Raw genomic sequence first — 12370 nt, forward strand, 5'->3', positions numbered from 1 at the left:
TTTATGTAGAATCACAGAATGGTTTGGGTTGGAAGGAACCTTAAAGATTGTCCAGTTCCCTGCCACAGGCAGGGACACCTTCCACTAGAGCAGATTGCTCGAAGCACTGTTCAACCTGGCCTTGAACACCACCAGGGATGGGGCAGCCACGGCTTCTTTGGGCAACCTGTGCCAGTGCCTCACCACCCTCACAGGGAAGAATTTCTTCCTTGCATCTAATCTGAATCTCCCCTCTGTCAGTTTAAAGCCATCACCCTGTTGTCCTGTCACTACATACCCTTGTATGTGAAAACTCAAGAAATCTCCAGATTTCTTGGGAGGACCCCTTCAGGTACAGGAAGACTCCTACAAGGTCCCTCATGAGCTTTTCTTCAGGCTGAACAAGCCCAACTCTCTCGGCCTGTCTTCATAGGAGAGGTGCTTCAGCCCTATGAGCATCTTTGTGGCTCTCCTTAGGACTCACTTAAGAAGGCCTTTGTCCCTCTTGTGTTGGGGAGCTGAACACAGTACTTCAGGTGGGGTCTCAGGAGGGTGGAGTAGTGGCATAGAATCCCCTCCTGCAACCTCCTCGTCAGCCCAGGACAGGGTTGGTTTTCTGGGCTGCAGGCACACACTGATGGATGATGTTGACCTTCTCATCAGCCAACACCCCCAAGTCCTCCTGAGGGCTGTTCTCAATCTAGTCTCCGCCTAGCCCCTATTTGGGATTGGGGTTGTCCTGACCCACATGCAGTACTTCGCAGTTGGCCTTGTTGAACCATGAGGTTTGCATGGGCCCACCTCTCAAGCCTGTCGAGGTCCCTCTGAATGGCATCCTTCCCTCCAATGTACCAACACAGCTTGGTTCCATCAGCAAATTTGCTGACAGTGCACTTAATCCCACTGTCCATGTTGCTGATAAAACATAAAGGGGTTGCTTTTGATTCTGTTGGATTGAACATGCTTTGGGGCCAACAAATTATTCAGATATGTTCTTTTTACACACAGAATTTAGAAATTTGTAAATTCTCCTTGAGATAGCACCACTGACATGTACTCTTCTGTATCCCTAGTCCAAGTGCCTCTGTAGGCCTGCTAATCATGGGTGTATAATACCACTATAAATACACTATGTGCATTTTAACTCTGTCTTCTGTAGTGCCTTCAGTATGACCAGAGCACATGGGAGCTAATTCTAACACAATAGTAGATAATTCAGCAGTATTTTGGCTGTCAGGGAAATGTGGAAGAGGACCTTTGTACTCTGCAAGGGCTTGTATCCAGCATGGCACATAAACTCCACTTTGAATTCAGGTAATTTTAAGCTTCTAAAGAAATGCCATAATGAACATGAGTTTCCATCCTGGAAATGTTTTACAATTTCCTGTGAGGCCCAGCTGTGTGATGAATGTAAGTTACCAGTGTTCATCCCCTTGGTATGACCACTCTGTTTAAGTGCTTGATAACATTTATGGCCACACCTTTGTTAATGGAATTCTAGTGTTGTGGCAAAAGGTGAACAGTCATTTCTAGATACATCTTGCACAGCAGAATTGCCGATGAGTGGATTGCTAACTCCATTGTAATTCTTTTCTGGAATAAAAATACTCCTATTCCAGAAATACTAAGGGCCTGTCTCCCCCTGCAGCCAGCAACTGGAAGTTTTGTGTTGTAAAAGATGGAGGAGGGGATGGTGACAGAATTTGTATGCTGTGACAAAACACTTACTAGCAAATTCTGGGTAATAATGCCATTGATTTTTACAAATGGCTTTTAAATTTAATTATGAAAGGGTGATTGGATTTGGGCTTTCCATTATTTATAGGTTTTTGTGGGATGTTGAGTTTCATAGTTTCCCAGTACCACACTCAAGCAGCGAGAAGGTACATCTTACCTCTGGTTTCCTGATAAGATAATCTGAATTACATGTGGAAATATAGGACTGGGGTGCAGTTAGGGAGAGAACTGAATAAAGCAAGTGATGAAACACACTTCTGATGCAAGAGATGTGGAACATATCTGAGAGGAAGACTGCTTTATTGATTGTGCCTAAGTAAGTAAGGATCTTCCACCCTTCCAGCAGAACTTTAATTTCCAGGAGGTGAAAACTGAGGTATTCATCACCTGTGTATTTCCTGCTGAAGACCTGAAGGATGGATGGTATTGACTGACATTAGTTTGCATGATCAAAATTATTATGGAAGGGATCTGGAGGAAATATCTATCCATCTCTGCTGCCTCATGTAAGAACTTTGACACTAATCAAATAGTTTGGGCTTCTTCACTTGTGATTTTTAATTTCTCAGTCTTCAGAAAGCGGTTCAGCAACTGTTAAGCCTGACTTCTGGTCTAGAACCAGAAATACAGTGGTGAGATCATTCAGAAGATCAAGCCGCTCAACCCACTAACGCACATTGAATACATCCTTACAGGCACAGATGTACTAGCTGCATGTCATGCTGTGTGTCATCTGACCACACTATAGTTACCACTTCCCACCCTGAGCTTGGTTGACCAGCTTTTCTCCTTTTAGGTGCCGGTTCAGTCATTGATTCTTAGGAGACTGAGAGAGCCAGAGGCGGCCTGCTAGACCCACGTGAAATCTGTGGGAGTGCTGCTGCGCCATAATCTGTGTGTTGATCCCCACCACTGCTAGTTCTTTAGTAAGAGACTTCGCAGGTCTGCAGGTCCTTGAGAGGTCCTGAGATCAGACAGTGCTCAAGGCCATTCCTGTTCGAGGAGAATACCTTATCTCTCCTGCAAGAAGGTTTACTGCAGCCTGGGAAGGGGATGGAGCTCCTAAGGGAAACCTAAGGATGCCATAGCTGAGTACCTCTTTGAAATTTTGCTGACAGTTGTAGCTCCATAGCAATCTTCATTAGACTGCAGGTGTGCCAACTGAGCAAAAAGAGTAGATTTGTTCATTTAACACCGCTCCCAGTTTATTATTCTCCATATCCCGTATTTCATGTGCCACCTTCCTTGGTATAGTTGTCTCTTGTTCAGGAAACAGTAGAGGTTAGTTTCTCCCGATGCAGTCAGTCACTTATAAAAAGTATTGACGTGGTCTTCATTCAGTCCTGTATGGTTCTTGCTGTTTGTTTCGGTTTGGGTTTTGTTTTGTTTTTTTCTTCTTTGATCACTTTTTTTTTTTTCCCTACTGGCTTCTTAATAAATTCTTGCACCATTACTGCTGATGCAATTCCTTAATTCTTTTCAGTAAGACTTGAGGCCTATTGTTCACTGCAGCCTGCAAATCTGGGAAGCAGCAGACTGCTAGGCAGTTGTATCAGCAGCTGGAAATACAAGGGAAGAGAGCAAGCAGTGTTTGTTTCTAGCCTAGGCTCTCCTCTTTATCCCTGCTTTCCCTTCTGTGGGCACATGATGGATGGTCAGCAGGCAATTAGAAAATTCTCTCATGACCTATCTCTCCTGGCCCTGGCTTTTCACCTGCTGTTGCTCAGGAAACGGCAGTCTCACATCACTTCCCCAGGCTCTTGGTGGTGCAGAGCACTGCAGGACAGCAGTGTCCTGGGAAATGCACATTGGAGAGTCAGGATTAGCAAGCAGCACAGAGAAGGTCAAAAAGAGCCTGGCAGACAGCAGGAACCACCATGGCTGTACAGCCCTTTTCCTGGTGAAATGATCAGACAGACGCTGGCTGTAATAAAGTATTGATGGCGATGCTCAGCTAAGGGCACAAAGCTGACGAATCATTCCTGGTGCTGGCCCAGAGCTGCAAAGGTGTCAACTTTCACAGCACTGGCCATCAGGCGGCGCCAGCACCAAAGACGTGCTCGAGCCTCTGTGTATCCATTACTAGAAGGTGGTGCATCAAATGGCTGTAACTTCACTAATTGCTGCCATTTTCCTGAGCATTAACAGGTTTCCAGCAAAGCAACAGGAGTAAAGAACTGTTGATTTCCAGCAAGGTAGGGCAAGTGCTGCTTTGGTGGAGGATGGGGACCATAATTCAGATGTCAGCTGAAATTCTGCCCCTGCTTGTAACCCTGTGCAAAGCTCTTCTGGTGGCCCATGCTAAAGCGTGATGATCAGCCTGCTCTGCCTGGTGGCAACGGTCAGTGGTTGCCAGGTGTCCTTGGTGGACAGTCTGGGGAGGCTGGATGGAGATCAGCACCACCGTCACCAGCAGGATGTCCCTGATTTGTCTCCTCCCATGTGGTTGTGCAGGGGCGAAGATGAACCACCATGTTGCTGCCTGCGAGAGGGACACCACAGCAGTGCTTCCTGCTGGGGAAGTGCTTCCAGGGACATCAGAAGCAGAAGCCTGAGCTCTCCAGAACATACAAAGTATTCTTGCAGTACAACAGGACTGCCATTTCTACTGCCCACTGGGTAAGCAAACGAGTCGGTCTGGGGTGCTGCTGGCTCACACCAGGAGAAAAAAATGACTCCTGTGTGTCTTAGGCTTGTTTGATACTGACCATGTGCAATCTGCCCGGTATAACCATGCTCTGAACTAGCTCAAACCCTCCTGACTTCATAAGCCAGCAGTTCTCTGATATGGCATATAAGGTTAACTGAGCCTCAGTGGTATTATAGATATTCATCATCTCAGTATTAGCTTTAGAAAACCTAAAGGGAAAAACAAAAAAGGCATCTTCTTTAACATCCCCTTTCCCTAAAACAGGATGTTGTCAGGAGAGAAAAAAGATAATTTTGCAGTGTTGAAAACTGAGAAGGTTAGAGTAGGTCTGGGGGCTTTTTTGGTTTGGTTTGCACCATGTGTCATACCTGTGCTTTTATGAGACTCCTGAGAGCCACATCTGATGAATGAGCATTTGAGTTCAGTGGCTGTCCTGTTCTTTCAGGAACCACTGGCTCCTAGTGCTGATTCAGATGTCACAATTCATTTGTCATATCTCAGAATGATCATCCGCAGGCAGCAATCCTTTCTCATCACTCACTGTACCATTACAAGCCTTGTGGTACCTTCTGTTTAACCAGGAAGGTGAACTGAGAGTCTAACGGGGCTCCCTTGCTCCTCTCCAGCTCTAACAGAAGTGACCACCCTGGCACTGAGCAGGTGCTAGGAACATCACTGCTCCCGCATGTTCCGATCTGGGCTGTAACCTCACCACCTTCTACTTGTCACTAGGTGTTTTAAACAGCATCTAAAAGCCCCTACTCTTTCAGTGTAAAGCAACACCTCTGAGGGATGTATCTATAACTACACCCACAGCTTTACAGCAGAGGAGCTCAAGCAGCCCTTCACTTCAACCACCAATAGCACAAATGGCCTTTCAGGAGGAAGAGTGGTTGCAAGGCAGGGTTTTCCTCTGGGCCCTGCTAGAAGGATTTCCTACGTGCTTCCCCAAATCTTCTGCAAGGTCTCTAGTACCCTCTTGGGGCAGCTCTGGGATATCTGAGACAACCTCTTCTCCCTTGCTCACCTCTAAGCCTCTCTATTGTCCATGCTCCAGGGAGAGGCAGGAAGGCCACTTGGGTCAGACTGTAGCAGGATTACTACACTTCAGTGCCCTGACAGCTAGGTTAACTACTTCTGTAAAACACTCCCTGTTATTTCAAATTACCTTGGGATGTTCATAGGCCTTGTCTCAGAGTGATTTAGTGATGCTGTTGCACACCACTGGACTTTTGAATTTTATCCCAACATTGATTTGTATCTGCATAGGGATGCCTTGCAAATGCAGCTTCCTCTGGGTAAGCTTCTGCTTTGTCACCACAGCAACTGAACTTTGTCAAGTTAAATTTCTCTCTCATCTCTTTTTCTGTGATCCTTTATTTATTCTCTATTCCTTGTTCTTTCCCAAAGCTGCCCCCACTGGAAGGTCTGAGTTCACTCAATGAAGTCAATGAACTGTACTTAAGCACATATGTGTTTTTACAGTGTTTAGGTAATACTTTGCATCAGGAAAGCGTTTGACCTCTGCAATTTCAAGTTTTGCTTGTGGGAATGCTTTTTTTCTTCAGCAACATTACTGACAAGGCACTTTCTTTTTAATAGCTGAGCAGATAAACTTCCTGTATGAGAGAATGAATTTCCTCTCACTCCTCTTCCCTTTTCTCAGTGTTTCCCATGTGTCTGCATTGCTCTGGTTTAGGTCAGACACAAAGACTCCACAAAACTTACCTGACTTAACCTATCACAGGCACTTGTCATACGACTCGTGCCATGTCACAGATCTGTTGTTTTACCCAGACCTTCCTCATGTCCCACAGGCTGTAAGAAAAAACCGTGAAGCTTGGTGTGAGGGCTTTGGTCCCACTCAGTGGTGGTGCACCACAGGAAATCTCTTCCTTCTCCCTTTAGGTATGATGTTTCCCTTAGGTTTCTCTTCACAGGATCAGTTATCCCTAAGAACACATACAGTGTGTATAGCACCATGTATTTACTAGTTCAGTAAGTAGTGTGTTTGGTTTGCCTCCCCAGTACATGAATGTTGCTGTTTTCCAGAGGCACGTTGAAGTACGAGGAAAGTCAGACAGGACTGGACAGTGAAAAGTGGGAACTTGGCTCAGGTATCCTCAATCTAAATATGTCATCTAACCTATGCTCTGTTGGGAAAGCTTCCTGCTGTCCTTTGAGATCTCAGATAAGCAACAACAGCAACAAAAAGGGCCACATACTCCTAAACCACTCACATCACACAATTTTGTCATGTTTAAAAAGGCTTTGTAAATGGCTTTAAAAAATAACTCTCTCGCTACTTAAGCCTGAGTTTGGTTTGTGTCACATGCTTTACTTTTGCTACACCTCTCTTCATCACAGGAGCAGGGAACACAAGAGTCTTAAAGCATCAGATGGTGTTGTCAGGCCCCTGTCAGCCCAGGGTGCCTATGGCTGCAGTGACGAGCACATCATTGCAGCTAACCATCGTTACAGCAAATAGTGCTCTTAGTGTACATTAAAGCAAGTAAATGAAAAGGGGAAATTATTTTAAGCTTTACAGAGTGTTGACTGCCTGTACTCCCTCAAAGGGATTTAAGATTAGAAATATTTTTTTACAAGTTTTGTTCTTTTCTGGCAATACTTGGCAATGCACACAATATGCTTCCCTTTCTCCCAAGCTGACTAAAATAGCAAGTCAAATAAAGCAGCCTGCCCTATCCTCTCAATCCAGCAAGAGTTCATCTTCCGGACTTTGGGATTTCAGCATTCTTTGCCAAACAAATGGGATGGGTGAGGAAAACTACACATCAAAAGGAGAGTTCTGCATTTTTAGCTGTTGACAAAATTGTTTTGTGGTCAATGAAAGACTTCACTCACAACCACCAAAGGAGCTGGATTACTACAAGTGTGATGGTGCCTGGATGGGAGCTTGAGCTGGTTTTGGTAATCTCCTCGCCCCACACCACCAGTAACCACACACTGTAACCAGCTACCACTGCTGTACATCACAGTGCTATAAATAAGAGGATGCATCTGCTTTTTCTGTGTTTATTGCATTACACTGAAGCAAAACAACATGTGGTTATTTGCAGTTATTAGCTGATTACTTCCCCATGTCTAAGGAATACAAGGAGACACAATTAAATACTTTGGGACCCAGTTACTGCAGAAGGGAGGCTCAGGCCTTGTGACAGGAAAGGATGAGGGCAGCTAGTAAGCCTGACATTATCGCCCTTTCCTGGGCATGTGGCCAGAGCAATTTGCTGATAGTAGCACAGTGAAATCCATGTGCAGGAGATGTTCATCCCTGCCCCAAGTGACCCAGTGGTGGCCACATTCAGTGTTGTCACCCTTTGTGCTGCAAGCTGCTCAGAGGAACCTCTCCAAGGTTGTGAAACTCCTCTAGCTCATGGAGGATGAGACTTTCCCTGTGTCTTTCTCAGGCAATAGTCTTTCCCATGCATCAAACCCTCCACTGTTGTGGTTTACACACAAAACAACACTCATGCCTCTTAAACAGTGACTTCTAAGAAGTCCCTGAAGATGCTTTCAAAATGATTTCCTGCTCATTGTTCATGAGGATGGAGAAGTGGTAGCTGAGATAAAGAGCTGCCGGTGCATCTCTGGGCTGGTGCTGCTGGAAGGAGCAAGTCTTTCTCTTACAGATATCAAGCCTAAAGTCATCAATGTAAAGTGTAGTCTTCAAACACAGTGGCCAGAGGAACCCACCTGAAGCAGCGAAGCTGCAAAGTACATCAGGATTTGTTGTTTGGCTTTGATGTATCTGCAGGTTTGATTTAGCTGTAGAAACTCAGTTTGCTAAGGCAATTACTGACACTGATATCTACATTACATAAGCCATTTTCCTGCCTTTTTTTTTTTTTACTTTTTCATTTTCCAACTGTGGCTGGAGGCCCAAAAGCAGCAAATCAGTGCTGGCAAGACGTTTGAAGAGCCTGGAAGTTGCATGTCCTCACCAGCCTGCCTCTTTGTAGACGTTGTTGAGGTGAGTGCAGATTTCATTGGTCACCTTCTCAAAGGAAGCTTTGCAGTCTCCACCAAATTTCTCCTCCATCAGTTGCAAGATAATGTCACAGATAACCTAAACAAGGAGGAAGGAAGAACCAACCAGTGTCAACTTTCCTCCACGTTAGGGGCATAAGAACAAAATATGTATTCTTAGTTGTGATTCTTGGAGAGTGAAAAGGGGTACAAGAACAATTCAGCAGTATATTGCATACAAAGATTATAACAGGTCATGGAAAAATACATATAGAATTCACCAAAAAATGCAGTTACTACTGCTTTTCTTTTAACTATCCTGTATCTAGTTAATGTTGATTGCACCCATCACTTAAAGACAGCAGGACTGTACAGGACAAGGCCGGTTCACTTTGTACATCCACTGCAGTCCTTCTGACAGTGGATTGTCCCAAATGTTTAGAGGCCACAGGGAGCCCCATGTTGCACACCTATGGAATACATTGCTTGGGGAGGTGAGTTCCTTCCTAATCTTTTTTCAAATTGCAATCTAGCACTCTAGCAATGAGGGTTTGCTTTCATAGTCACTAGGTAGATGATGTACTTTGAAATGTCAACTCCTTTTCCATGCAGCATTTATTGTTTTGTGTGCATCTTTACCCTGAAAAAGTATTTTTGGGATCTCTGCTGGCAGAAATCCTCACTTATTCTCCCACTTACTGAAAACTGGGCCCGCTGCATTGGAAACCACCTTCCTGGTGCCTGAGTGACCTTTGCCAGAAGGTGCCTCGTTTTGCATTTTGTGCTGTGTGAGGCAGACAAAACAGTTATAAATGCACTCTGCTATAGTGGCATTAGGTGGACTTGGGAAACTAATTTGACCCTGTGTTTATTATCTGTGTTTGTTTAGTGGTGGCAATTCTGTTGGTGTTGGTGCTCAATAATGGTTTAGGTTGTCCTAGCAAAGCTCAGTTCCTGCTACTAGAAAGAAATAGACTTCAAGGACTCAAGTCCAGTGTTAAGCTCCTTTTCTATATCTTGTTATTAAATGACAAGTGTGTGATTCCTGTTGCACTGAGAAAACCCACTACAACTCGTGGGCAGCCTCTGCAGCTCCCACCTGAGCAGACCTGCCTGCATCACATCACATAGCCTCCTTCCCAACAGATGCCAGATCTCTCACTCCTGCTATTGTCCACCATCAACCATCTCACCTTCCACCTCTCCAGTCTCTGAAGCATATACGTATTTTTATATACAAAGCCTGTTTTCCTCAGTTCTACCACTCAAAGCGGAAGACATCCTCCCAGTCACAATTACAATTCCTGGGAAGAGGGCTGCTGGCTCACCCTAAAGTTTTTGGGGTCAATCTTCAGCTGGGTGGCATGTTTCTTGCCGAGTGGGTTCACTATCCCAAGAAAAGCCTCAGAGTTGTCCAGGTGTTGCACCATGTCATTGATGGCAGTGAAAACCCTCTTGCCGTGCCCTCTGATCTGATCTGACTGTTTCATCTCTTCAGCAGAGTCCATGCCTTTGAAGTGTGAGAAGTAGGACTTGGTGTCTGGATGCTCGGTAAACATCCTGTTGAGAAATGAGAGACATCCTAATTTGTGGACCAAGGCATCAACATAGATATTGCTTCACATTACAGGCCTTGTCTTATGCATTTATTGTACTTTTTCCTTCTCTTTATTAGAAGGGGCATCTCTTTCCCTTGCATGTCTTGGCTCCTCTTTACCCTTCCCATCTGTGCATGGCCCCTATGCCCACTGCAGCCTGTCTCACTTCCTCCCAGGGCACTTCTTTTTGTTCACTCCACCTTAAAACCTACCTATCCTGAGTTTATTTACTGCTTCTGAAGTAAACATCTCTTCACTGTTGACTCAGTGTTAGGCTGAGATAAAATGCACAGAGAACTAAGACGACAATATTCACATCAGGTGAGTGTGACAGGGCAGTATTCCCGAAGATGTGCTGAACAACAGATACGTCCACTGTGCTCTCGGTGGGTGTTTTCATGGAGAACTCCTACTATTGGTTTTGTTAATTATCCCCTTCCAAGAGCCTATCCCAAAGCTTACTTACTGCCTGTGATGGATTGCTGTTTGAGTACCAAGTACTGCTCATTTGGTTTATTCAAAAGTAACGCAATTCAATGCCACTTGTAAAAGAATTGTCTTTTATAATACATCAATTACAGTCACCTTGGTCAAGCTCTTAAAAAAGCAGTTTACTCAGCTGGGTAAACCAGTTATCCGCCTGACACAGCAATAGCAAATTCTAGATTACATTTCACAGAGTCACAGAATGGTTGGGCTTGAAGGTCATCTGGCACAACCTTACTGCTCAAGCCGGTTGCCCAGGACCATGTCCAGACAGCTTTTGAATATCTCCATGGATGGAGACTCTACAACCTCTCTGGGCAACCTGTGCTACTGCTCAATTGCCTTCACAGTGAAAAGGTGTTTCCTGATGTTCAGAAAGAACCTCCCATGTTCCAGTTTGTTCCCATTGCCTCTGGTCTTGTCACTGAGTGCCACTGAGAGGATCCTTCTTTGTACCTCCCTTCAAGTTTATATATACATTGATAAGGTCCCCCTCAGCCTTCTCTTCTCCAAGCTGAACAGTCCCAGGTTGCTCAGCCTCTCCTCAAAGGAAACAGGCTCCAGCCCCTTCATCATCTCCATGGCCCTTCATTGTATGTCCAGTACATCTCTTGCACTGGGGAGCACAGAACTTTTCTATAGGCAAGGCTGGGGCTATAGGACACTAAGTCAAAACCTTCTAGAGTAAATTACCCTGGGGAGCAAAGCCACTGGATGCTACTAGCATTTTATAGTGCATTTCTGACCCTAACTGTCCTTAGTTGTGTAGATTGCAGAAGGAAAGAGCAGCACATGACAGTTTCTGAGGCTGATCCAGCCACAAGGTGTGATATACAAGAAAGGCAGAGGTAAAGGTGTGATAAACAGAAAAGTATTGAGTTGCTCGGTGAATATGGAAGTGTTGCAAGTCCCAGCTGAGAGAGGAATATGTGAAAGGTGAATGGAAGAAACTCATGTGTTATAGAAACCAGAGAGGAAATCACAGTGAAACCAGAGAGGAAAGCCGATAGGAAGAGCACAATATATTGGAACAGCTGGGCTTTCGACTGGAAAGGCTGAAGGAAAATCAGAATAGAAATAGTGGGGACATGCAAGTTAAAAAGGAAAAAAAAAAAGTGATTAAAACAGTTTAGAGGTAAAGAGAAAGAGCAAAATAGGGCCCATATTGTGTTCCCATTCTCTTTCATACCACACTTTCTCTTCTTTACCTTAAATAAGTGGTGTAAATAATTTGTTCTTGTCTCTTCTTCCTTTCCCACCTCCTTCTCCCTTTCCTTTTACTTTGCATGGATCTCTCCTCTTCCCCATTTCCTACCTAAGGTGGGATAAACCACAGCAAATCCAAATGTTCCCAGCAAGGGCTGCATGAAAGCCATCAGGACATGCTCCTAGGTGGTAGCTCCATCCTTCTTGCCATTCCTTTTTCAACTCTCTGGGGTAGCAACAAGATGGCTCTTTCCTTACCTGACCAGCACAGTTGTCCCATTGTCCTCAGCATCCACATATATCTTCTCCCAGGCACCGCGGGCACTTTGCACCTCTGCTTCAGAGAATGACATTGTGGAGGAGATGTTGGCAACACAGGGCACAGCAGGAGGGAGAAGGGCAGGGAGGTCCTGGCAGGGCGGTTCTGCTCGAATTCTCTCCTCAGGGCTCTCTAAATACTGCCCCAGGGATTTAAGAGGTCTTGAATGAATTCTTTGTCTCGGTTTCCCTCGGTCACATTTCTGCAGGCTTTAGGGCTGCCTAATCACTTTTAATCAGGAAAGAAACCAGCCACATGAGGAGGGAGGACAAGCACTCTCACCGTGGTGTCAGGTGCCAGAGCAAAGATTCCACTGTCTGACGAGAAAAGGGGAAAATGGGAGTTTTCAGTGGGGAAGAAAAAGACCAGCTCTCCTCCCCTCTCACCCTGCTGAGGCCAGTGCTT

General features: G+C 45.1%; 1 protein-coding gene across 1 annotated transcript; it reads right to left on the reverse strand.

The window, feature by feature from the left end:
• Positions 1–8002: 8002 nt before the first annotated feature.
• Positions 8003–11999, reverse strand: LOC308231466 (cytoglobin-1-like; the record flags this gene model as incomplete). The annotated part of the gene is made up of 3 exons (XM_080636940.1): positions 8003–8456; positions 9685–9916; positions 11905–11999. The coding sequence occupies 3 exons, from the start codon at positions 11997–11999 to the stop codon at positions 8328–8330; spliced, it is 456 nt and encodes a 151-aa protein (XP_080493066.1). The 3' UTR covers positions 8003–8327.
• Positions 12000–12370: the final 371 nt, after the last annotated feature.

The sequence above is a fragment of the Psittacula echo genome, assembly GCF_963264785.1.
Source record: "Psittacula echo genome assembly, chromosome: 1".
NCBI lineage: Eukaryota > Metazoa > Chordata > Aves > Psittaciformes > Psittacidae > Psittacula > Psittacula echo.